Source organism: Xiphias gladius, chromosome 15, assembly GCF_016859285.1.
Source record: "Xiphias gladius isolate SHS-SW01 ecotype Sanya breed wild chromosome 15, ASM1685928v1, whole genome shotgun sequence".
Taxonomy (NCBI): Eukaryota; Metazoa; Chordata; class Actinopteri; order Istiophoriformes; family Xiphiidae; genus Xiphias; species Xiphias gladius.
The window spans coordinates 2,184,708-2,212,610 of record NC_053414.1 but is presented as its reverse complement, the minus strand read 5'-3'; the positions used below and the strand labels follow the sequence as shown (position 1 = coordinate 2,212,610).

Sequence of the window (27,903 nt, the reverse complement as noted above, 5' to 3'; positions counted from 1 at the left end):
CTAATTTTTGTTTACAGTCTGCGATCTCTGACTTGCTTTGACTTTCTGTCATAATTGTGGCAAAAATAGTCAAATTTAAACTTAATTTTTCACACTTTTGATTTCTCGCTAGTTCTTACGTTGTGGGACATTTCTCACTTTGCATCAGTTTTTCTTTTCCTGGCAGGGACGAGCTTCCGCACACTTTTCTGAGATGAAAAAGCCTTTTCGAGCTCAGGCGACTGCTCTGCTAAATCCCTCTTACGTAAAACTCTGATGCTTTAAACATCGAGGTTTGAGGAGAACTTCAAATAACATTTCATTCAACACCATTGGAAAATATGAAAATGAAAGTGTCACTGGGTTTTACAAACTTGAAAATAATCACGAACCAACATTTCCCATTAATGAGCGGTGTTTTAATAAATTTACTCAATTTATCCATGTGATGATTTATTTGATAATTATGGATTTAACATTGAACACTGAGGCTCCATAGCCTCTGCCCATATAGACCTACTGTCACGGAGATTAAATGATAACAAATGATTCGTTAGAATAAGAGCAACATGAAAACGTTTGATGCATTCACGACCAAAAGTCTCCTCTGAGGTCTGTAGGATCCAGCCCCAGCAGAAACCAGAACTCAGCGTCAACAGGTGAACAGGTGTAGAGTTCATTGGAAATCAAACACAGACTCAGCTCATCTCTTTCCTTCGTCTTTAATCAGAGAAAACTCGAAGCGGACTTTTCCATTAGTATCTGCTACATCACTGTTTGTTTGACTGAGCCGAACCCGAACGCCTCCATCACCTGCCTCCACCTAACGAGGCCTTCGCTGTCCTGTAAAGAAAAGAAACCCAGTCCTGATCCACGGGCTGATATGGTCCTTCCGAACCTGACTGGGCTGAAGAAGATCCAGTCTCAGGTGGAAGTGCGACGGAGGTGTAACAGACAGCAGCTCGGGCTCATAAATAAATCAATGAACCTGAACCTGAAGGTGAACCGGTTGTTTGCGCAGGTCACAGAATCCGGTGGCCTGAGGCCGAGCACTCGTCCTCCTCAAGTTATCAGAAATAACAAGTTCTTATTTAAACGTGTCACAGGGGACAAGTATTGAGGCAAAGGACTCGTCGTCCCCCCGTAAATATGACATTTCCCACATGATCCCACGTTTGTTGGCGGCCGAGTCGTCGCACGTTTGTTTACGTCATCAGTCTGTCTTTCGTAGCGGATGTGTCCGGCATCACAGAGGAAACGGACCGAACAGAGACCGGGAATGAAGGACTCGGTCGAGGATTCGTCGGACACTGAGCTGAATGGACCAGAACCCACCCCCAGCTCCGACACCGCGCCGAAGCACGTGATGGCCGAGTTACGCAGTTTCACCCACGAGTGCTCCTCTCGAGCCGACCACTGGTGGCGCTGCAGAGCAACATTTGAACCGCAGGCGCCAGTAATGTAAAGGCGGGGAAGAAGAGGAGGACTGCCGGACGTGAACGAGGCAGGATTCAACATCTTTATGATGAAGGGGACACGTTCATCGTTGTTTGTTAGAGGATTTAAGCTAACGCTGATTCAAAGGGGCCCCTTCCTGCTGCTCTCAGCATCGTGAATGACACTGAGAATTAATTTTCTTTTTAGCTCCGAGTCTGAACAGTGCAACACCCGGCATTTTCCCTGCTCACACAGAAAATCATACAAACTTTGACTCTTTGAAAACCTTGAATCAAAGGGAGGCTTTTATTGTGAAGCACAGCGCAAACAGATATAGATTTGTACCATTCGATCATTCTGCTTTACGACATGCTGTTTTGATTTTAACATCTGGTTACGGGACAGCAGCTGAATATTAGCCCTTCAACTCTACATAACACCCCCTAAGCTTGGACATGAAAAGTTGGCGACTACTCGTCTAATGTTTCAAGGCTTCTCCACACTGTCGGAAATTTCATTCATTTCTTTAATGTTTTCCCCTAAAAGTTTAAATCTTAAATAAATATATTTAGTGGAATCTACCAATGAGATACCACAGTGTTTCCCGTTTTTTAAATTCCTTTTTCAAATTGTTGAATGTGAACTAAAATGATGTGATGGTGATTTCACTGAGAATATTTATTTTTTCCATGTCTTTCTGTTCTGGCGGCAGTGATCCTCAATGCCCCGGAGGTGACGTGGGAAGACTTCGATGTCAGCAGTGTGGTACAGCTGCAGCGGGATCTTTTCATGCTCAGGTTGGTTATTAGCTGTTGTGTTGTTCTTCCTGTCGGAGGCACTTAGAAGTTCAGCGGCAGGAAGTTTCTTCAGCCACACATGGTCATACACAGCCACTGCGGAGAGACAACACAGAGACGCAGCGGCTGTTAGTAAACTGACGGCTCAGGAAAACCCCGTCCCCGCTGCTCAGTGGCAGCCTCCGCCCTGCCGAGTGCATCTGACTCACTCACTAACTGGTTTTAATCTGGTTCAAGTGGTGAAGCTGTTTTCATCTCTCGTACCTCGATGATGTTCATCTCTACAGTTCCTGTCCCGTCCTTGTCCAGCTCCTGGAAAGCCCCTGAAAAACACACACACAACACAAAGTCTCTCCTCTCAAACTCGTTCGAAGCTCTCGGTGTTGCCTTATGCTGCGTTCACTGACTGTTGTACGTACTGAAGTTCAACTGAACAGCGACGTGTCAAGTGTCAGGATCAGTGACTATGAATCTTTGACCTGAAGTGAATCCGCAAAGTGGTTTGGGATTTCCACCTCTACAGCACCGTCTCTCTGACCACCGACAGACGGACGTGGTCGGTGTGCGGGGGTGAGGGTGTGTGTGTGTGTTGGGGGGGGGTTACGCAGTATGGGCTGCATTTGAATCATTTGAATTGAACTTCTTGAAAAAGTGACGGCCCTACAACAAACTGGTGACAAAACAGCTGGAGAACCACATTCACATCTAAAATAACGTCGACTGAACCGATTAAAAAAGAGCTACGCACTATATCTGGTTTTACTGCACAGATTCATCACTTCGTTTATCCTAGAAAAAGGTGTGAAAGAGGTCGATCTGTTCTTCGTGTTCCGACAACATGGTGTGAACGTCCAGTACCTCAGATTAAAAACCCTGGATTAGAGCGCGGACGCGCGGCTGTACGTACTGAACATGGCCTCCAGTTTGACCAGGCAGCAGGTGAAGTTGTCGAAGTCGATGATCTCGTTGTCAGCGTATCGAGCGACCAGCATCTGATACAGCTTGTTGTTCAGTTTGAACCCTACGGACAGAGGACAGACTCCGTTTAACGAAACACGCCGAGGTCAGTAATGCTGCGCTAGTCAGGATTAAGATGATTTACCGCCATTTTCCAGCGCCAGTCGCATCTCGTAGGAGCTCATGCATCCTGATTTATCCAGATCGAACTCTCTGAAGATTCCCTGCAGAGTTCAAATCACAGAGTCAACAGGTCCTGAAATCACCACTCGTGTTTCGGCAGTTAACAGGAGAGTTAGAGGAAATTTCAAGGCAACACTGAGCAGCTGATTCTCTGTCAGACATCCTGGTTAAACTCTTAACGCCGTTTAAAACCCACCGTCAGATTGGTGAAACCTTTATTCCATGTGTTCACACAAAGAAGGATTTGACCGTTTCACTGCTCTCTTCACATCCAGTCCAGACTGGACCCGGTCTACGTCCTAAACCATCACATTTGCACTTGTCAGACCTGAACGTGATTAACAAGTAGACTTCAGTAACTGCTGAAAACACAGTTTCACATTTCTGAAACCTTTGTTTTATTTGTGTAAACAGAAAAAAGGGCGGTTTCACTGTTTTCACTATTTCCAACCTGGACCTGGGCCAATGTGGTCTCGATGAAATCCCCCTTTTTCTGTTCTGCATTAACGTGGTCATCACTTTGATGTTGCAGCTGGTGAAGGTGGAGCTCATTTTAATGACTTAGGCCTGAATTATTCTCCCTTGCAGACGCCACGGATGCGTAGTTGTTGTTATTATATTTCTTTCTCGTCAATTTGGAGTCGGCTTGTAAGAGCGCGTGCGCAGTTGGTGCCCTTGAGGCTCAGTGGCCACGCGGACACAACAGTCGTCCGCGCCGAGCCTCGCGTGAACAATCTGATGACGAATTTACGTCCAGAAGACCCCCATGTACTCGCGCATGAGGAAAGTATAACAGCAGCTGTTCTGTACCGCCGCGGGGCAGATTGTGAATTTCCCCTCGGGGTCATGAAAGTCTGATCTTAATAATACGTCATAATTGATTTGTTTTTTAATGCAGTGCAGTAAAGCAGCTCAATATTGAAGTGCCTCCTCACTGAGCCTAAAACAGAGCTCCCGTTAATGAACTTTGTTACTTTCCACCAATGACTTTTTACTGCGCTACACACATTTACCTGCTATAGTTACTGGTTACTTTTCTTTCACGTGCAGAGCAAACGATGCCTTGTTATAGAACCAGACCGGCTCTCAGTAGAGCTCATACCTCCGCCGAGACCAAATATTGACTAAAACGTGGACAGAATTCCCGATCTCGCTCTCCACCCGGTTTGGTTCAGATTGGTTCAGCAGTTTTTGTGTGATCCTGCTGAAAAACAGACAAACCAACAAACTCACAGACACGGGGGTGAAAAGGGAACCTCTTTGCGGAGGTAATCGCGCTCGTATAACCACACAGGTGTTTTCAGGTGTGTCTGATCAGACCTGCTCAGGTGTTGTGTAGAGCTCTGCTGAGAACTTGTGTGACGTCATTATCCACTAAAAGAATTATAAAGTTGTAAATAGTCCCACAACAAACTAACAGGAGCCTCTGAAGTCCTGGAAAAGAATTTCTTATCTTCGACACACAATAATAACTTGTGTGTCGAAGATAAGACAGAATCTGTAACTGAACATTCTTATTTCCACTGCTGCTTTCTATGAAAGCTGAACCTACAAACTTTTATTTTGAAAACTACATTACCTTCTACCTCTGAACACATAAGATCTAGGTCTTTGAACAGGTGACCTTGGACTCACCAGCCACTTCCTGATCTTGTTCCAAAGAATCTGAAACTCCAGCAGACCGAGCCGAGCGCTGCCGTCTTTCTGAGATCGAGTCAAGGTCGAAACTCTGCTTCTGACAAGTGAAGAAGACTGAACGCAGAACAGGTCTGCTACAAATAGAACTACACAGTTTGTCGGAGCTACAGTGAACATGTCACCTTCTCAACAAGGTTCGAAGTTTCTTCTGCTAAAAAATGAGCCGGTTCAAATGAACACAGACCTGCTGGATCAGTTACAACCCAGAGGTCTTCAAAAGAATCATTTCCTGCCGAGACTTTTACTGATCCTACCATCAGCCTGTACATTTCCAGCCTTTCCAGAAGCAAAGTTTCAGTTTGACCCTTTCTGTTGGAACAGAGACGACAATAAAGCCCAACAGAGCCAGCAGACAGCAGCAGAGTGAGGATACATCCATGAGGCTGACCATGGCTCTGCAGGACTCCATACTGAAACCATCAGTCTGCAGGTCTCTGTCTGTAAATACAACAACCACAGCAGAAGAAGTGTTTCAGTGTGGAGATGTTAAAGTGCAGCTCGGTGTTTCAGCCGTAGCGGCTCAGCGAGGGTCGGAGCTGTGAGACAGTGAGGTGAAGAAGACGACCTGAGGTCTCCTCTCGCTTTCTCTGTGATCCATCAGTTTAGACGTGGATCTGTCTGGTAACAGCAGAGCTGCTGTCAGGACTCTGATGATAAAATCCAGATGTTATCAGCTGACCGTCTCACTCCTCACCAGATGTTGATGTGATGCAGTTTTGTCGTCTTACTTAAAACAGTGTTTAGAAGAGATTGACCTGTTTACATGTTGTCCAGGTGTTTGACTGTGGACAGATTCTCTACTAAAACCACCTGGACACTGATCGGTGTCACATAAAAACAGAGTTTTAAAATTCAGACGGCTTCATGCGGATGTGGTCTGAGAACTTGGGAAAGGTGACGTTTAGACTTGATAAGTTCTGACTCCACTTATTGATTAATACTGAATCCTGGTTCTGACTCTTGTCATATCTGAGTGAGAGTTTTTGTCTTAAATCAAGAGGTATTTTACACCACTTTACTTTCTGCAGCGAATCAAACTCTACAAAATATCGAGCAGTTTTTCATAAACCTTACCGGTCACATTACTGCTCCTCAGAGAAGGACCCTCAAAATTTCCTCTGGATTATTTGGGGCATTTTCACCGTTTTTGGATAGAAATCAGAAATCAGAAGCAGCCAGGAAGGGTGAGGACTCGTCAGGGTTTGAGATGCAACCAATGCGTGGTAAGTGGTAAACGCCTGGACCACCGTAACCATGAATATATATATTTTGACTTGTTACCCATAAAGACAATGATCAGAACTCACGCTTGGACACGACTCGGTTCAGAATGGTCCTGAGCTCTCGCACTGAGATCTCCATGTCCTGAAGAGAGAAAATAGTAGAACACCGTTTTCATCATTTCTGAGGATCCTGAAACGCCCCGCAGGGTTGGAGTTCATGTGGAAACTGACCTGCTGCTTGACAAAAGCAGGTTTTATCTGTTGTAAGGGTTAACTTTGAGTAATTTAATTTCATGTAAATATACAGGATGACTGAAGCAGTAGCGGTTTCAGATTCTCTTTGAAAACTCACGTCTCCGGACAGCTGAGCGAACATGGACCTGAAGGAATCATCGATGTCGCTGTCTGAGATATTCTCCTGCAGCGAGGAAGAACGACAGGAAAGGTCAAAGGTCATCACAACACAAAGCCAGACTTCACTAATTTCCCTTTGTGATTAAAAATATCTATTTATTTATTTAGTAAAGCTTGTTTGCACCTACGGAAATAGTTATTATAAAATATATGACATGTACACAAAGACATTCACATACTGTCTTTACAAACACTTTCACCTGCTTATACTCAGATATACATGAAGTTAATGTACACAAGAGCTTGTGTGAAGCTAAAAAATAAATATAAAGAACTAAAAGACAGATATAAAATAAAAACTAAATATAATGAAATAAAATATCTATAACAACTATTTCTGTCCAGCAGTTGACATTGTAACTGGGAAGTTACAAAAGTTTGTTAGAGATGTTTTTAAAAGCAAAGACAGATGATGAATCATGAACAACATGGAAAAATTTGATCTCATTAATGGAACATAAAGGAAGCTGAAGATGTTCAGACCCCCACTGTACATGACACCCAGAAACCAACCAGAACTCTACAGCTGAACTGATAAGTCGATCAATCAATCAGTCGAGCGAAAATGCCAAAAAAACTAACCGGTTCTGGCTTCTCAGCTGAATATTTCCTGGTTTTCCCAGTTTTCTCTGACAGTGAACTGAAAATGCTGCATTTTTCACTATTTTCTGACATTTTATTCACTGCACAATCAATCGCTTATTAAAGAAAATAACTGTCAGATGTGTTGATAATGAAGATAAATGTTGGTTCTCCACTGATGGAATAATACAAGGTTTTCTGTCTGTTCATTACTGACACAGAACAACTTTACAACAAATGAGCAACAAATAAAAACTACAACAGTTAAGGTGTGAAAACCAGTTTTGTCCCTCCATCCTCCATCCTGTGACCAGGACCACAGGATGGAGGATGGAGGACCTGACGGAGTCCAAACTTCAGCGGAGCAAACTTCTAACAATGTGTGTTTAAAGAAATGATGTAGACAGAAATGACCTGAGGGTCTGGGGCCCCTGGACAATTGGTGATCCAACCTTGGTCTGAGATACCAGAGAGAGTGCTGAAATAAAATGTTACAAATAAAAAAAAGGTTGACAGTAGGGAAAGTTAAACTATAAAGATAACAGAAAAGAGGAGCTAATGATTCGTAACAATGAGGAGAAGAAGCTCATTTTGGAGTTTGTGCTCATGTACTTCTGTCACTGTGTGTTTTCTTTTGCACTCTGTGAAGCACTCTCTAACCCTGGTGTTGAAAGGTGCTGCATAGACGAAGATTTACTTTACCCACTAATCAGACAACGATGTCTGAACAAATTTCTTCAAATCGCTGGAAGTCTGACATGAGAGCAAACAACAAAGTAAAAATGTGATAAATGTGATTTAAAGAAAGATTTTTTTTACCTCTTCATCAAACTTCACCTCCACGTCGTCGTCCATCTCCCTGCAGAGGTTCACACACTGTCACTGACTCCGCAAACTTTAATATAAAAAGACTGAATCATAGACTTGGATTATTTTCCTGAAGAATAAACGTCTCGACAGACTCACTCGGTCTCGGACTGTTTCTCGGTGAACACCCTCAGGACGAAGTCGGCCTCCTTCGAGGGTTCGAAGGTTGACGGGACGATCAGGTACTCGCCCGGTGGGAGGCGGAGCCTGGCGCTCACCTCTCGCAGGTTTATGAAGGTCTCGGAACGAGCACAGGAGGACTGACGCAGGAAGAAATCCTTCTTCATGTGGACGCTGGGACAGCCTTGGTACTGACGGACAGACGGACGCAGACGTTAGCTTTTACAAGCTAAATGAAGATAAAACTGTTTGATGTAGGAGTTTTATTTGTTTCTACTTAGACTGTGGACTGACTCACTTCCTCAGGAATCTGTGAATGAGACAAAATACAGAGAAGAAAAGTCACAACACACTCAGACCAACTACTGGTAAAACAAAAGTCACCATTTCTAATAACACGCCATGTTTTTAGCTGTATTTTTAAAGCGCTATCTGTGGTGCTGCTACATGGTTATCGTTACTAAGATGTTACGAGTTGGTTGCTAGGATACCACTACGCTGGTGCCTGGGCATTAGCACGTTGTTATTACGTGGCTGCCGGGACGCTCCTAGGTGGTGGCTCAGTGAGTACTAGGATGCTGTGGGTGGTTGCTGAGGTGTTGTTAGGGGGTTACTCAAGAGTTTGCGGTGATTGCTAAGGTCATTGAGGTGGTTACTATGGTGTTTGAAGTGGTTCCTACGGTTATTATGGTGTTTGAGATGTTTCTAGCATGTTGGTAGGTGGTTACCACAGCTTTCAAGATGGGTGCTATGGTGTCTGAGGTGGTTGTCGATGTGTTGGTTGGTGGTTGTGGGTGTTTGGGGTTATTAGGTTGTTGCTAGAAGGAAACAGATGTGGTTTTGGTGAAGGTGGTCAGTTGTTGTCGGATGGTTGCTATGGAGATTCTGGGTGGCTGCTAAGGTGTAGCAGTCAGAGAGACAGTACTATTAGTGGCAGCGGTAGAAGCAGCAGTCAGTGGGCCATAAGGACAGCGAGCGCTGTGTTACATCATAGCTTTAGACCGCTGTGACCTCTGACCTGGTATATGGCGAAGCCGATGGTGTGCATGTCCTGTCCATGGCGGCGGTGGCGGCGGCGGTCTTTTTGCATCAGAGCCACCAGGAAGCTGCACGCAGCCTCGTTGTCCTCAGGGTCGTCATCCTCCTCCAGCAGACAGACCTTATACTGTGGGTTGATCCAGAACGTGTCTGCAGAGAGGCAGCAACAGTCAACGGCATTGCGGGATATGTAGTTATCATAATGTTCATCGAACCTCAGCAGGGTTCAGCACCGGATAGAAATGAAAAGTACACACACACAGTCTGCCCACTGAATACAGCGAACTCCCAAACATTTATTGATGCAACCTTTTGACCCGCAGGGTTTTCATCAGGCCTCGTTTAACAGCCCAAGAAAGATTTTGGAAAACAAAAGAAAGAATTCAAAAAACATTTTGTTGTTTTTTTGAGGGTGACGCTTCAAACCTGCTGATTCATTATTCATGTAATTCACTGGGCAGACACTTTTGTACAAAGCGACCTACGATACACCCATTCAAGGTGTTTAGAAAGATTTCACAGACCAATCAAATCCATTAACAAAATACTTTTAAGTGCCGCTCCATTAAAATGTCATCAGGTCTTAACCTTTCTGGAGACACTTGGCTGGGGATCGGGCTAACAATGCTAAGAGAAGTGAGAAGGTCACTGCACAGTGAGTCTTGGTGTGAACAATTTCTTTTGTTGGATGTTTCGGGTGCTAACGCAGAGGGAGTTCTGAATGCGAGCAACGAAGGGCTCGAATCTGAAAAAAATACATTTGACTGCTACACAAGTGGTTCTGTAACTTCGTGTTTTGTGCATATATCCAGGAATCAAATGTCATTTTTTGTGTTCATACGACTCCTAATGTTGCTATGATATCTTAAGAGTATCTGAAAGTGGTAGACAGTGAGGATAGCTAATATATTCATTGTTTTTTCTCTGAAATGTTACCACTGTTTGGTTGTTGTGTATCGGGTCTGGTGACGTTTAGATTGGACCAGTTCTGACTCCAACACCACTTCCTGATTAGAGGGATATGGAACTTCGAGCTCTGCCCGGAAGATTATACTTGCACCAGCTCGCCCGGACTTTCTGCTCGCTGCGGCGTTCGTGAGCCACTTGGTGAGCACGGGGTCGTTCTCTTCATTTGAACGTCAAAGATTTAAGTTGGACGTAAAAACCCTTTTTACCATGTTTCAATCTACCGCCCATCCGGCCTATGCAGATCATTTTTAACTGAATTCACTAACTTCTTGTCCTCTATCCTTAAGATATCCAGATGAATCATTGATGGTGACATTCATGTTGATTATGTTACTGACAGTTTTGCCTCTAGTTTTATTAATATTACAGAGTCTTTTAATCTCACTCAGCATGTATCAGGCCTTACACACAACAGAGGGCAAACTCTGGACCTTGTTTTTAGTCTCGGTTTGAAAATGGATTTGTTGAAGAATACTGACGAGGATTTGTTGATTACTGATTGCACCTGTATTTTATTTGATTTGTTATTTAATCTGGATTCCTTACCGTGCCGCCGTATCATTAGCTCTACAAAATTTTCTGCCACTTTCCATTTTAACTCTGATATGCACAGAGATGTCGACTACTTGATGCATTCCATTAACAAACACTGCCTGTCAGCATTGGATAAAGTGGCCCCTATTAAAACTAGATCGGCTCCTTTGATCAAGTCCTCCCCTTGAATAAACGTCAACATTCACGCTCTGAAGAGAGACTGTCGGAGAGTGGAACACTTATGGAAATCAATCTGAAATGGGAATGCAATAGATGAGCATAATATCTTTAATAAGTTTCAGCCTGGCTTCTGCCGCTTGCACTCAACAGAAACAGGCCTTCTCAGAGTCTCGAACGATATTTGGATGCGTAGTGACGCAGGAGAATGTTCGGTGCTGGTGCTGTTAAAACTCAGTGCTGCTTTCGATGCTGTTACAGAACCATGCTGCCAACGTGGCTGAAGACGTGTATTGGTATCGGTTGATAAAAGGGGGGAAATGCTGATATGGACACTGGCTTTGGTTTCAAAACCCTGATCACTATCTGTACCCCCCTCCCTCCTCACTGGGATGGTTCCTGCAGCCCCCGGCAGTGCTTCCTCTCCTCCAGCCACCTTCGAACGTCACGGTGGTCCAGAAACTGGTGGAATCCTGACTGAGAGCATCCGGGGTCAGATTACAGATCTCTAACCTGGAGAACTGACGCAGAAAGTCCTGGAAAGACATCCTGACACACAGAAAGAGATTTTACTGTTTTCATCCTTTAAATGATTCTCAGACTTATCCTCACGGTTCAAACCTACCAGAACTCTCCGTCTTCCATCTTACAGAGCATCTCGTCTTTCTCTGCAGAGTCGATGGAGTTCCACTCTGAGGAGCTGACATAACAACACGGTTACGTTCCCTCCTGTATGTTTGTGTGGTACTGCTGGTGTAGGATGTACCTGCCTGGTCATAAAAACATTCATAATGAGGCACTGACCTGTCGCTCCAGGCCCCAGTCCACTCCACCTGACCCCAGGGGTTTCTGATCCGGATCAGACGCTCCTGTCGACCGCGGTAGTCCACCTGCAGAGAGGAGGACAAACCTCACGAATCAGACAAAAAGACTTGAGCCTGAGTCAGTGTCAGAGTTTAACGGTGAAAGCTGAGCTGACCTGTCTGAGTCCGGTCACAGAGTAGGCGTGACCTTTAACCAGCTTCTTGAAGGTCACTGCCTCCATGTCGAAGGCGCTGGTGATCTGAGGACGGAGGACACAGCAAAAGTTACTAAACAGCCAGCTGACCTGTTGTAACTGCCATCGCTAATGGAAAAGTTGGATATTTTTCAACCCGGGTCTTAAATCAGGCAGACTCTGCATGGGTGACCTGATGAATTAGTGTTGTTCCCTGATGTTCAGTTCAAGCTCAATGTCGTGGTCACTCAGCTGATCCATAGAGTGTGAGCATAAAACTTGTAGGTCCTGGCTAAGCAGAAAGGCTGATTGATGAAATGTACAGTTTCTGCCCTTAATTCTCAGGACTGGGACCATTCTGACTCGGGGTCCGAACAGTTCCAGAGTCATTGCTGACTTTGCTCTGTCCACCTGCGTTAGCCTATAGAGATTCAGAAAACACGACCCTGGCAAAACAAAAGATATTGGGGCAAACAGCACAGGCCTCCTAAAGATTTCCCGACAATTGAACTTCAACTTCAATTGAAAATCATTTCAATTAAAGTGGTAGTGGAAATTAATTCAAAGTAAACACAGAAATTAGCCTCCTGGATAAGCCGCTATAGCTAACTGTATAGAGATTTACTTTGTGGGAACTTGCCAGATAAAATGTTTGGTTGGTTTCCATTTGCACTGTTTGTCCTGTTATCACTATAGAGAGCAACAAGCTAAATGCTACAGACTTTTGACTCCACATCAAGCTTCCTGTTGTTTACATCATTTAGAGATTTTTAATATCCAGCCGCTTACAGACATTTAAATACACAAAGTTACTTTAAAGTTTATTCAGCATTGTCTACAGCCCCACAGACAGATGACATCAAGAAGATTAAGTGCAGTTTTGGGAAACAACTTGAAGACCGTTCATAGAAATGCTTTTAGCAAACCTTCTTAACTAAGACCGATTGTTATCAGGGACCCGTGTCCTGGGCAATCACTGCTCAGGCTTAAGTGCACAGTCAGTTGGTGAATTCAATTGAATCATGTGAAATGTGTGTGACTGACATCAATGGAGCAGCCCAGCAGTGATCCTCTCTCCAGAGCTTTGCTGATGATACGATGGAGATCTCTGGGAGCTTTCTTCAGCTCAAACATCTCTGCCACTCCGCCCGTAAAATCCTCAAAACCTTCAGTGGTGCTGCCGCCGGACAACGCCTCGTACGAGCCGTTCAACCTCAAAACACACAACAGACGCAATAAACACATAGGAAACACACGGGAAACACACATTAAACGTTCATCTGTGTAAACACGCTGCACTGTGTTTCCAGCGAAGAGAGAGTCTGACAGTCTGACATTGGGTCAGTGGTGGAAGAAGTATTGAGATCATTTACTTCAGTAAAAGTACTAATACTGCACTGCAGAAATACTCCATTACAAGTAAAAGTCCTGCATTCAGAAATAAAAGTATGTGAGTTTAATCAGGAAAATGTACTTGAAGTATTTAAGCTTAATTATATCATTAGATTATTATTACTGATGCATTAATGTGTAAACAGCGTTTTACTGTTGCAGCTGCTCGAGGTGGAGCCGATTCTCATTATTTCATACAGGACTTCAACTGGTGAATAGTCCATTATTTTCATCGTGGACTATTCTGCTGATTATTTTCTTGATTAATCGATTGATTGTTTGGTTTAGATATGTTCAACTTTCTAGTGCACGTCACCTTTACCTAGAGTTTTTATTTATTTTCTCCAACAAACAGTCCAAACCTCAAAATTATTAAAATAAATTAAATAAATCGTTGAAAGGAAAAGCAGCAAATCGTCACACTGGAGAAGCTGGAAACATTAAATGTTTGCATGAAAAATTACTTCAGTAATTATCAAAATAAAATCATTTTCAGTCAGTAAACTACTTGTTTCAGCTGTACTTGTATTTATTGTTGGGTATTTTCATTTATAACAAAGCACCATAACTATAAGCTCTTCATATGCTTTTATATATAAAACCTTAATCTGTAAAGTAACCAGTAACTGCAGCTGTCACAAAAATGTATTGCACTAAAAACTACAGTATTTTCCTCTGAAATGTGGTGGAGAAGAAGTGCAAAGTGGCATGAAAAGGAAATACAAATACAAGTACAGTTCCTGAGTAGATGTACTTGGACTGGGATGGTCTTACTTGGCATAGGCCTTCTCCAGCAGAGCGCTCCAGAACTCACTGCCTTCAGCCGAGTGGACAAACATCAGCTCTCCGTCTTTGACCGGCAGACGGTCGTCGATCACCACGTCCACCCACTCCCCGAACTGCCAGAACTACACACCAGAGACGGAGGAAGAATTAAACTGAGAGGGGTAAATCCAACTCTCTGCAGAGTTCCTGGCCCAGGGACCAGATCTGGCCCCACAGACGGATAACTGAACGAGCCCACCAGGCACAGGCCCTTTCAGACTGGGTATCTTGTATAGGAGCGCTAGGGGGCCTTCTACCTGTCTGTGTTGGCATGCCCATTTTCTTCCATGTGTTCATCAATTTAGATTTTTTCTTAGTCTTTTATTTTGGAATAGTCATAAAAATTTCTGGTAGGGCTACAAAATCAAAGCATTAAAGTTTTGTTTAACGTTGCATAAATAAACACTTAAGGTATGGACGACAGCTCTCTGCTTTACCTTGGAGTCTGAAGAGAGGTGGACGATTTATTTTAATTTTTAACAGTTAAATGTGATGGATTTCTGTCTCATCTACAATGAGAAATGTCCCTTTTTTAAGGAATGACCAAACAAAACATGCAGAGGAGTTTTTTTTCTGCAGCCTCCCAAAGGAGGGAACATCTTGGCCAGTGACCCCCAGTTAATTTGAGTTGTACACTCTACATACACTCTACTGTACACTCTACACTAATCAGAAAACCTGAGAGCAGAGATGCTCTGATTGAGCTGAAGACTTCCAGCTGTGGGAAACTACAACAACATCTGCAAACTCCCACCTGCTGTCGACGTTCTTCTTAAAGAAAGATACATATTGAGGTTGAGTGTATCTCGTACGCCACCTCTTAGTCGACGAATGAACAACGCCAAAAATCATTCAGGATTTATAATCATGTTGTGGAGTAAATCAAGTTGTAACTTTTATTTTCTATCTGTTTTATCCCTTTGTGAAGCTTAGGGTGAACCTGTTCTCTAAAAAAGAACTTGAAACTTGAAAGTTGAACAGGTAAGGACCCAAAATGAATCCCCGAGGTACACCATCACTAACCAGCAGGAATTCAGATTTGGTCGCCCCAGCCCTCACATGGCCAGGTATCTTTATTTTTTTATATTTGCACAGTGAATTGCGTCATACAACCCTTGTCTTGTGGGTGTCCTTCCTGAAAAAATGTATTTTTTTTCATATGATTCAGTTTTATTTCTTTGACTTTAGCTCCTATTTCCCAATATTTCAGTCAGACAGACATTCTGTCAGTCTGTGAAGATCTCAGTCATCCAGGTCATGGTATTCTGTAAGTGCTGAGCAAAGCCTTTGCTTCGCTTCTCATCCGAAAGGCTTCTTCAGTTCTAATTGACTGGTGGGTAGTTCCAGGTATTTATTCTCTGCTGAGATCAGCAACATTTGTGAATCGTTGAGGTCAGATGAGTCGTTGCCCCGTCCCGGTCATCATGTGAGTCGTTAGGATCACACGGGTCAAGTTGTGGATGGGTGTTAACACCTTGAGGGTCTTTAGGGTGACAAGTGAGTCGTTGACCCACCCTGCCATCATGTGAGTCGTTGAGGTCGCATGAGTCCTGGTGTGGATGGGTGTTCAGCTGTCTGGGGAGTGAACTTAGAACTGCATTGTAGGTGGCTGACAGGTGGTGTCTCACCAGAGGATAAATACCTGGAACTCCCCACCAGTCAGGTAGATCTGAAGAAGCCTTTTGGATGAGAGGCGAAACGTCCTCAAACACTTCAAGCAGCTCCAGTTGCCTTCGCATAGCACTTACAGAATTCAGTCAGACACTGTGTGTGTGTCTCAGTCAAGACAAGGGTAACGACTGAAACTGAGCTCTGAATGGCTCTAAACCCAGAGCTTTGAGAGAAATGCCTTCCTGGATGATACTCCCATCTTCTCGCCAAGCATACTGTACTGTTTCCCATGATGAAAACACAAACTCTCCAGTTCCACTTGAAGGTAACATTACACAGGTGAGTGGGTGCGAACAGGTGAAGTCTCACCTGGAAGTGGAAGATGCCGGCATATTGGTAGTTGAAGCTCTGACCGTGAGGAACGACACGATGCAGCAGCCGTTCATTCAGAGTCAGAGAGCCGATAGCAGCCAGCAGCCAGCAGTCTCCTGTAAAAGAACCAGAGTTCATGCAGATATACAGAGAAACCCAACTGACACTTCAACTACCTTCAGATCTGGAACTTCACCTGACACTTTAACTGCTGACAGTTCTTGCAAACCAACTGATAATTTATCTGCTTGAACCACTTACTCTTCTACTGACACTTCTACTGACTACTATCAGGTCTTACCTGATCTGAAAGTAGTCTGACCAGTGCTTCACTTCAACTGACATTTCAACTGCTTTAATGTTGAGGAAATTATTAACAGTGCAATATTAAAATGGAAAAAGACAGGTCTAGTCTGTTCCAAGTGCTTTCAGAGAGAAGGATGAAGACAACAACAAGGTCCCAGCAGTAAAAAAAGAGAGTACAGACCTGAGCTGAACCTTTCTTTCACATTTCAACAGTTACATGTCAACTGGCTACTTTCAGAGCTTACCCTTAAACATTTTGACTGCTCTCACCTCAACTGAAAGTACTTTCACCCTGGATAATTACTCTTCAACTCACAGTTCGACTGCGGTCATTTCCTACTCTTTAACAGAGAGCTCAACTGCTTTCAGTAAAGACACTTATACCAACAGCTCAACTAATTTCACCATCTTCCCTTCAGCTGAAACTTCAGCTCATCACAGTGATTAACCTTCAACAGGCGTATCGACTGCTTTCGATGCTTCAGCTTCAACTGACTTCTTAAGTACTTCAACTTTAACTGTAACTCTTATATAACATCTCACAAGCAAAAAAATAACACGTTAGAACATTTGAACTTTTTTTCAACGTTTTAAAAGCTGCAAAGACTCGACACATTCGGACATTTGAACTGGTTCAGCGATTCATCAGTGAGCACAAATTCACCTTCTGAAAATTTCAAATTCCAAGTTGGCAATGATATTTTTGAGCTGATTGTCTCAAGATCACAACTTAATTATCGGTGGCTCTTCAAATATCAGACAGTTATTACAAAGTAATGATTTAACTTGACCATTTTCTCAAAGTATAACAGTTTGATTATGATCTAAATGTTTTGTTGTCTCGAGATAAAAAGCATTACACTCTAAAGCACCATCAGTTTACTGGACACACTGGCATCAGATCAGCTCCTGAGTTGATGACGATGATGATGATGATAACGACGACGACGACTGAGTGAAGGATATGAACAGAGCTCATTTTCTGACAGGGTTACAGGAAATGTTTGTTCTACAGCAGCTTGTTAATGTGCAGACTGAACATCAGCTGACTCCATTATCAGCATAACGGTCCGTGGGGACACACTAATGCTAAGCTAAATGCTAACTTCAACAACAACATTAGATACCTCAACATTAAGTTGCTAATGTTTCCTGCTAATGGAGTTTCCCCTCCAGCAGACGTCCATTCACTGATCAATAATTTGATCAATACAAGGTCAGAAGTAATGGGCTGAGTGCTGCCTTCAAGTGCTCCTCCTAAGATCTGACGTCGGAAATCTTTTGTTGTTGATACAAGCTGTCTCATGTTTAAAAGGATGGAAAAGTCTTGATTTAGTGGATACAGATTATCACAGACCAGAGATGACTAGGGCACATATGTATTTCATCATCTTATATTTAGCTTGTATTTATTGATATTTATGTTATAATAAATGTAATCATATTGCATATTACAGTTATATTCATGTATTTCATATTATACCTATATTATTTTCAAATTACAAAGCTTTATATTTGTTGTTTATCTCATATTTCATACTGTATATTTACTATGACACTTTTCTCTGGAACATCTGAGAACTGAAATACTGGTTTTGTACATAAATTATACATTGAGACAGATAATGCCCAGCCAGGTGGGGCTGACTACCTGTTACCACGCTGCGGTTTGATTGGTTGTTTGCTGAGAACTGTTAGTTGTCAGAAGTTAGTATTTCTATGAAAGAAGAAAAGCTGTGGTCTCCATGAACGATATGGATTATTCTCTACAGCACAAATGTGAACATCTGACTTTAAAAGAACAAGACCAGGTCAAAGCCTCGTATATGTCTGGACCGTCCTTTATCTGTTTGCTTCTCTCCTGCTCTCTGTGCTCACATATACAGTAATTTAATTCAGCTGAATTCCCAATAAAGCTGTTCTCATTTACATGTTTGTCTGTTTCTGTTGTCAGACAATGGAAAAGAATGAAACAGTGACTGAAACGTGGCCCATTGAGACGACATGTTAACCAGCAGTCACTTCCAAGCTGCTTCTCTGCTGCTGAAATCCTGATTCTATAACCACGACGTCGTCTGACAAAGTCACCAGACACATAAGTTAAAGAAAACGACTGAGCTGTGATTTCAGGTATATTTACCTGTAAAATGATCAGTCAGAGAGAAAGTTCGAAGCTCAATCACGTCTGTGTCAGCTGCCGTGTGGTCAGTTGAATGAGACGCATAGAGAGGTGTGTCGTTAGGTGCTTTTTTGTAGAAAAGTCGCTAAAGGGTCTGAAAAGTCGGTAAATCTAGTGACAAAGGCTCTAAGTTGGCAACACTGCCTGTAAACGCCCACTGATGACATAATAGGGACTGTTTGCATGATTTCATTTTGAAAGAGCAACGGCCGATAGGGAAACTCCAGAGCTCAGCCGGTCGACCAATGGCTTAACTTCATCAGTCAGTCATTGACAGATATTTGCATTTATAAGGCTGGACCTGCTGTTGCAGTCAAGCCAAAAACTGAGATTTAACTCCTGGGTGCCACCAGCTGCAGGATACTGACCTGGTAAAAATAATCACAGAATTAACATGTTGTGGTTCTCAAGGAAAACGGGGCTGACTACAGCCTGTCAAAGAAGAAGCTCATTGCTCCCTGGGTGTTATTGGGAGAGGGCGGTACCTGGTCAGGAACGGGTTTTCAGGATCTCAGGCATCATTCTGCGATTATCACTAAACATGAAAGCAGCAGGAGTCCTTAGACAACATGGCAAAACTGGACTCTGCAGAGCAAACACAGCGACCCAGACACCACTGCAGAGACCGTACACATAGATACAATCTTCCAACGTTCTTTATAAACACACTTAGACAATGGGCTTCTCATCTTCTTTATCTTACATCATTTTTTTTCTTTAACCAGTAACAACAAATGTATAGTGTTATACTGACAGGTGTCTCTGTGTCTCCTCTCAGCTCCTGAATGTAACTGTAACTGTTTTGTCTGGTTGATCAGACTAATTTGTTCCAACAAATCGTCAGATCTGGAATCTTGTACAGTGTTTGTATTCGTATGAGTGACGGAAGGTCCTTAAGATCTGAGCGCTCACAAGCAGGAACCGACCTCGGTCAGTTCTGAAGTGTGTTTGTTGTGTTGACAGAACCAGAGTCTGAGCCCTGGTGTCAGCAGCGTCCAGCAGGTGGAGCTACAGCAGCGACAAACAGCTGGAACTTGGCCCACCGGGGGTTGGGGGGAGGGGCATACTGATCATTCCTGTCCAACCCTGTGTTTACAACCATATTACACAACTACACACACTCAGGCACGCTCACACACACACACACACACACTCACACACACACACTGTTAGGACTCCACCCTGCTGCTGTTCAGAGCTGGTTGGAGATCAGCCAAACTTTCCCCCTTTGCTCTGTGACTCACACAACCACACTCACACACATCCATCTTTCTCCCAGAGGTTATTCCCTAACCATCAGTGACTGATGTGTGTGAACATCTGTTGGTGCTTTTTATGTCTGTGATTCTGTTTCACATCTTTCATTAGTGTCTAATAGTTTAACACAGTGTTGTCTTATTTGATCCGGTTGTCTATTCACATTAATAGAGAACTGGACCATCATCAACCATTTTATTCCTTCATTCATTCTTTGTTTTTAGGGTGAGATTGTAACAGCTGTCCTGGAATGAAAACAGCCTCTTGGTTAACTCTAACTTTAAACACTGACTCACCTCTAAACCATAACTCAGGTGCATTTAGCTCAGAGTTTATTCACGTGCGCCGCCCCTGTTACAGAAACCAGTAAATAAATGAAGAGGAAAAACCCTGACCCTAAATCTGCAGATGCTCCGAAAGCTGCAAAGACTTGACAAGCCCGACAAAGACTGTTTCCACCAACTGTCACAGACGGTTTAGTGTTTGACAGCCACCTAGCTGAGGAGCTAAAACTATGTAGTCTGATACTTGATATCAGTGAGTGTAGGTTAAATAACAGAAACCTCTCTGTATAAAACAATGACGTTCAACAGCAGCACAAACTCAATCCTCCAACACGATCGTCCAGCTGAATCAACATCTGATAGATGTTTTATCTATCTGACTACAATTCTTTTAATTCCCCCCCCCATCCACCTCTATACCCAAACCTCTAGTAGTTTCTATTGCAGTTTGTTGACTTTGCTGAACTCTCTGTTTACTCTCTGACACATATCGGAGACCTGTCTGTCTCCTAGCAACAGTTGTCAGGGAAGTTTCCTTTAAACCACAGACAAACTGTGAGTGAGGTCACATGACCAGCTGACAGGATGCTGACCAAGCTGGATACCGCACTGCCACCCAGCTTTGCTGCCACTTTCTCCCGGTGGTCAGTCACGGTACTGCAACTAAAACTCCTTAAAAGTCATGTTCCCCACAGACTCAGACGCAGTCATAAAGAGACGTCTGTAAAACTATTGACAGGACCCCTCCAACTGCAAACGAGTTCAGTTTTTACAGTTTATTACAGTTTGTCTTATGAGTTTTCTCACAGACGTGTTGAGTGCTGACTGATTATCTGGGTTTTGATGACCACTGGCTCATGGTCAATCACTTGCCTCAGGTCAAAGACCATCTCCTGTGTTTTGGTGACATTTACGATGAGATGGTTGACATCACACCACTTGATGAAGGTGTCTATCTCATTGTGGCAAACAGAAGCGTCCATGTTCTTGTGGTGAAGGCTAAAAATCACTGTATTATTGGGGAATGTTATGATATAATTATTGGATGTACTTTCCTGCAGTCATTTGACTACAATGTAAAGAATATAGGTGATACCACACAACCTTGTGGGACCCCTGTATTTCTGTGTTTTGTCTCTGACAGTGTCCCACTGACCTTCACTTGCTGTGTCCTATTACGTAAAAAAGAATAAAACCATCTAATCAGAGTTAACACTCATTTCCTTCAGCTTGTCTAAAAGCAGGTAGGGTTGCACAGTATTAAACAATGAACTAACATCAATGAATAAAATTTGAGCGTAAGTTTATTGTTATCAGGGTGCTTGGAGATAAAGTGCAAAATCCTGAGGACAGTGTCGTCAGTGCTGCACTTGTGTTTATCTAACGTTGGCTCGACTCCCTTCTTCAGCAAGGACACAACTTTCTCTAAACATTTCATGATAATCACGGTCAAAGCTACAGAACGAACATCCTTATTCACGGTGGCACGGGGCTTTTTGGGCCCCGGTAATATGATTGACCTCTTCCACAAAGCTGGGACAGCATGAGTGTCTAAGGAGCGTTGGAATATCGGACACCACGCTGATGAGCAAAAAAGCAAAAAGGTCTGTCTGGACCTGTGGACCTACTGAAAAGAAACTGAACACTAGGTGGGTCCACCATCAGCCAGCGGGTGGCATCAGTGTCTGGCAGAGACTGCAACACATTGTCACAATCATGAGAGAAGTTTTGTGAGTCAAACCTCAAATAAAAGTCATTAGTTCATTTGATTTTTGTCGTCCATCCAATGTAATCATTTGTTTCTTTGGAGTGTTCATATTAGTAACTGATTTTATTGTGTCCCAAAGTTTTTTTAGTGTTTGAAGTTTGAAAGATCTGCTCCATCCTTTGCCTGTGTTGTTGTTTCAGTTCTTTTTGTTCAGGTTTGCGTGACTTGAAAACTGATTTAGGAAATTAAATAATCACATTGTGATCCGAGTGGGAAAGAGGGGGCTTTGACTTAGCAGAATACGCACTCTTAATGTTGCCATAGCATTTATCTAAGATCTTATTATTCTGGGTGTCGCTTATTGTTCAAAGACCAGGATGCTGGCAGACTCACCCAGAGCTCCCTGGCAGATGTCGGTCCTGGTGGCTCCACCCACGATGAACTGAGGGTCCTCTGTCAGCTCCTGAAACAGCCAATCACAAACACCCGTCTGGCTGACATCACATTACATCGCATTAAATCACTTTACATTAGGCCACAGCAGAGGTGGAGGGAGTGAGGTGAGACAAAGACACTGTGTGAGGTGAAAGGGACGGGTGTATCCGGGTGTAGTAAAAACAACAGGACGTTAGTTATTGTCGTTTGTAAGCATTGACATTAGTAATCAAAATTAGCAGTTGATAATTAGTAAGACAAAAGGTACCGTATGTTCCAGAACCAATGTACCCCCCCAGCCCCCAATACTGGATCCAAATCTTAACTTTAAGAAACATGTCGAAAAAATGGTTTAAAAAAAACACATTAAATACAACTTTAGACCGTAGACCAATCAGAATCAGTCTTTCTGTGGATGCTGCCGAGATGTTCCTGCATGCTATGATCCTTTCCCACATGTCCTGTTGGGTTACAGGCTGGACAAACAGTCATTAAACCACACGAGTCGGAGAATTCACTGTCATCACATCATCGTCTGAGCTCTGACGGTTTTACACTATATTCACAGGTGTGTCTTGTGCCTACAATTTTGTTTGTGCTCTGCTCAGTCACATACACAGACGGTTTATGAGAGCATGGGCCCCTGGGCATAGACTGGTTAAAGGCCCCCCACCCCTCCCAAATAGGACCCCCAGACTGAAATGGTCTTTATGGTCATTTCACATCTCTTGTTTTTTGTTGTTTCGTAGCTTTTAAGTGAATCTCTGTGACCTCTCAGGCCGTTCAGTAATCCCTCCACGATCACAGGACCTTGTTTGCTTTCACTGACGGAACTCCGTGTCTGATGGCTGTGTTTAACAGTGTTCTGTTTGTTGCACTAACATCTGCTGCAGCAATCAGCCCACAGACTTTGTGTTCTTTGTCACACTGCCTCCATTCTCCACAGGAACGATATGTATATAAATATTCATGAGGGATTTGCATTGACCATTTATGGTTAGTTGTGGGATTGTTTTTTGGGCGGAGCTTCAGGCTCAGCAAGGTGTGCACGTTTTCAGGTCGATTGTGATTTATAAAGGGAAACTGCTTGGAGGCGTGCGTGCGCACAGTTCTTTTGGTCTGATCACTTTTTTGCGTATGCCATTTTCAACTTTTGTGCGCAGATACACTTTAAGTATGGATCCTATGCACTGTTTCATTAATGAGGCCCCAGGACTTTCTGTCAGTAAACCTTTCCTGAGACAACCCCACTCAATCAGCATGACATCACGACCTGAGACCTGTTAGCCTTTGGGATTCAGAGTTGTGGTTCTCACAGTGGGTCAAAGTTCTATCACGTTCTACCGTAGAATAGCTCTGGGTCTTACCGTTGGTCTCTTCCACTCCACCCCTCTGGTCTTGGCAGTGAAGGGTCCGAGTTCCTTGAAGCCCAGTGAGGCTGGTTCTGCGGGGAACATTGGATCCTCGAACATGGATCCATTCTGCAGACAGTCCTCTTTCAGGGCCTGGAAGTCCTGGTTCAGGTAAAGTACAGCCTGGTGGACTGAGCCCAGACCTCCAGCCCTCTGCCGGTCCTTTTGGATTCGCCCGGACACACCTCCAAACATCCTGATCTGCAACACATCAGAAAACCTGATCGGTAACGAATCAGCAGGATACAAGGTTTTTAGTCGTGTTAGCATCATGGTTCTGAGGATCTTAATCTTGGTCGGTCAACCTGTCTGGTCCAGACTGAAACATCTCGACAACCATTGGATGGACTGTGATGAAAAGTGGTTCAAACATTCATGTTCCCCTCAGGATGAACTGTAATCACTCTGCTGATCGTCTGACTTTTCATCTAGCGCCACCGTCAGGTCATAATTTGAATTTGTCCAGTACTTTGTTTCATGACCAAACACCTGCAGAACTAATGACATTCCCATCAGCCTCAGCTGGACTCCTGTTTACTGCTAATTCGCTAATGTTAGCACCCTAACATGCTAAATTAAGATGGTGAACATTGTAAACATTAAAGATGCTAAACATTAGCATGGTAGCATGCCAATGTTAGCATTTAGCTCAAAGCACCACTGCTGCTAGCATGGCTTTTTAAGAACCAGAGTGGGTTCTGAGGTGATGAACCTCTCAAGTTAATCAAACTGAAAATGTTGGAAGAGTTAATGACTTCAGCTCTGTGTTTTGGTTCTGTGTTCAGGAACATTCGGGTTCTCCTTAAAAGGAGACTTTACAGTTCGGTCAAGTTCCTACTTTAGCCCCGGCGTCACCAACATTCCCCCATTTATGTGAACGGAGTCAGTCTGATAGAACAACGCAACATCATCTGGCAAGATGCTGCGTTGGCCAGTCAGATACAAGCAAGCTCACATTCCTGGTTCCTTTGTGAAGTGAATGCTGAGTTTTTGCTGTTTACCTGGAGACGGTCGTGATGAAGGATCAAATGTTTGTCTCTCTGATAACTTGCCAGAGCCATTAAATCCTGTTGAATCCAGTTAAATCCAGTTTGTCCAGTCTGTAACTCAGACTGCACAAGCTCTTCTTAAACCTTGAACAGATGGGGCTGTTTTCAGTCTGAACGCCTGCTAATAGTCTACAGTGGCAGAATAATCCTCGAAACTGCAGCTCCACCACCGTCACCGGGCCATACACTGCAAAATTATCTTGAGAGGAACGATTACTGCAGATTAGAGGGGAGGATATTTTCAGTCTGTAACCTGACTTCATCTTGTTTGTCACTTTCACTCATGGCTGCATGTCTGTTGGTTTTATCTGATTCGTCTCTTTAAACGACTTTACATCATCTGCTCTGAGGCTTCGGTAATTCATTATTGTTCTACACAGAACCAAGAACCTGACAGAGGAACATCATGTTCGGATCAGATTGTAGAGAGAAATAGTAAACATGCTGATATTTGTACCTGATCTGTGTCCGATTGGCTCGTAGGAAGCTGGGAGGAAACAGAAGTCTGGTGAGTCACAGTTCGCTGCTGACCAGTCACATTACTACGATTTACAACTGAACCAACTCCGTTTTTTTTAACCACCTGATTCTTAATTTGGAAGATTTTAAAACAGTTTCTGTCACTTCTGGTACAGTTTTACTCAGCAGCTTCATCGCAGAGTCTGTAGCAATAGAGATACAAACTTTACAACACTGTCGACTTGAAATTATTAGTCAAATAATTAATTAGCAGACTTACAGAACATTAATCTGCAATTCTTCTGATAAGCGATTCGTCTTTTAAGTCGTTTTTCAGACAAAAATATCATCATCCTCTAGTGCCAGATTTTCATCTTTTCTCTGTTTTCCACCACAGTGAACTGAATTTCTTTGTATTTTGTAAAAAAACACGACATTGGAAGACATCCCACCGAGTTTTTTAGCATTTTGTGATGGGCCTCTTTTTGCTAAAACATTATTTGACAGGTTTGTAATTTCCCTAATAATTTGTAAGGAAATAAACTGTAATTATGGGAAAATAGAAAGTTTCTCAAAACAATTGCTCCATTTAAACCCAAGAGAATATTCAGATATTGTTTGAAACTTGATCCACCTTATATGTTGAATTGTTTACTTGTCTGTAGACAAAGATCATGTTTTTCAGGTACAGCTGACCTGATGTGAACTGACTTTGAGACTCTCTGGGCTACATCAGCAATTAACTGGACTTCATTCATTAACTGGAAGCACTGTCTGAATTTTCACTATAATTAGTACCAAATTAGAATATTCTTTCAAGGAAACATGATGGAATGAAGTGTTATCCATTTTTCATTATTTTCTGACATTTCATACTCAAAACAATTAATCGATTCATTAAGAAAATAAGGGGCAGATCAATACTGAAAACAAACACTATAGTTTGCTGTCCCATCTTCAGATCCCTTCGATCAGACAGACTGAGACTAAATGAGCTGAATCATCGCTCCGAAAGCTCTGTGTGTTTTCTCTGGAGCTCCACCAAAGTATCAGACTGGTATCAGACTGGGATGTGGGCGCTGACTGGTTTGATTCCACTTCCAGTCTGCTCTCTCTCCGAACAACCAGATAGAAACACAAAGCATCACTGACATCAGTGATTATCGACTTACTTACTTTATGAACCGATGATTGAATCAACAAAGTGAAACAGTGAAAACCTAAGACTCTCATTGACTAACTGTGACTCAGTGAGTCCATACGGGATCGTCACTCCTCATCATTTCATTTATCACACATTTGTTAGAAGTTTGCTCCACTGAAGTATCGACTCTGTCTCTTGTGTCCTGGTCTTGCAGAGGGACTATGAGTCAAATCTGGCTTAAGACCTGAACTAATTTAGTTTGAACAGACAGAAAACCTCGGTAAGGTCGAATTATTCCATCACCGGAGAACCAACATTCGTCTTCATTATCAATACATCTGACACTTATTTTCGTTAATAATCGATTGGTTGTTCAGTAAGTAAAATGTCAGAATATAGTGAAAAATGCCTCATTATTCCCCGAAGCCTGAGTGAACATGTTCAAAAGTCTTGTTTTGTTGGAACATCTGTCAAAAACACAAAGATGTTGACTTCACTGTCAGAGGAAACTGGGAGAACCAGCAAATATTCACATGTGAAAAGCTGGAATCAGTGAATTTTTGTCATTTTTCCTTTAAAAAAAGTAAAAGACGGATCAGTTCCTCTCAGATTCTCCTCAGTGTTTCAGTCAATAATTCAGTAAAAACACCACAAATGTTGTTTGAGCTTTAAAAATCCCTGAAGAGAGGAAAAGATTTCTTCAGCTTTCTCTGTTGTAACTTTATTTTTTCACGGGTCTGAAATCTTGTAATATTCTGAATCATTTTCTCGGATGTTTCACAGATGGAAAGATTTATTAAATATTTAATAGAATAGGTCAGTTTATGCAGTTCCAAGTAATTACGACATTAAATAAAGTATTTTGGTCAGTGCAGCGGGTCAGCTGAACATGGGGAAAGGTGGCATTTGTCAATATTGAAGGTAAACACGCAATTCATGGAGAAGTTCAAGCGTCCGACAATAAATAAGAGTTTCTCCGAGAATCGGGATGTTTTAGGCTGTAAACTCCACCAAATTACACCATTTTCACTTGTGAGGAACTGATTATTGAAATGATGGACCGGACATGGATCTAAAGCGATCTTTATTTATATTTACTGTAAATCTATGGTAAATGATGATCATCAATGATAATAGTTTGCTACTGACTGATAATTTAATGATCACATCGATGCGGAAGACTTCTCCGATTGGTCAATAAACACGATGATGTAATGAGTTTCAGCTGAATCAAGGTGAAAACTCACAGGTTACTACAGACTCAAGTATCAATAAATACACGGCTTCTTTTGTCCTGCAGAGGTTTTATAGAATCACATTCACCCCCCAGAGAACAGCCCAGTTCAGCCCAGTACAGACCACAGCTCCCAGTCAAACCATCCCAGACAGAACACACTCACCGGGTGTGTCTCAGTCCTCCAGCTCTCAGCCTCCGGATGCTGTTGGTCCTGTAGTCCTGTGCGGTGGTACCTTGTGCAGTGGCTCTGGATGTTGTTGT

General features: G+C 42.9%; 1 protein-coding gene across 1 annotated transcript; it reads right to left on the bottom strand.

Moving 5' to 3' along the window:
* Positions 1 to 1,702: 1,702 nt before the first annotated feature.
* On the bottom strand, positions 1,703 to 27,903 carry LOC120799962 (calpain-1 catalytic subunit-like). Its single transcript, XM_040145601.1, has 23 exons — positions 27,806 to 27,903; positions 25,260 to 25,289; positions 23,709 to 23,954; positions 22,300 to 22,369; positions 16,170 to 16,288; positions 14,139 to 14,272; positions 13,017 to 13,185; positions 11,955 to 12,038; positions 11,780 to 11,865; positions 11,601 to 11,675; positions 11,364 to 11,524; positions 9,276 to 9,445; positions 8,556 to 8,567; positions 8,237 to 8,448; positions 8,090 to 8,129; positions 6,627 to 6,692; positions 6,359 to 6,416; positions 5,425 to 5,489; positions 4,989 to 5,057; positions 3,316 to 3,394; positions 3,121 to 3,234; positions 2,478 to 2,536; positions 1,703 to 2,309 (listed from the first exon to the last, which is right to left on the bottom strand). The coding sequence occupies exons 3-23, from the start codon at positions 23,946 to 23,948 to the stop codon at positions 2,283 to 2,285; spliced, it is 2,109 nt and encodes a 702-aa protein (XP_040001535.1). The 5' UTR covers positions 23,949 to 23,954; positions 25,260 to 25,289; positions 27,806 to 27,903; the 3' UTR covers positions 1,703 to 2,282.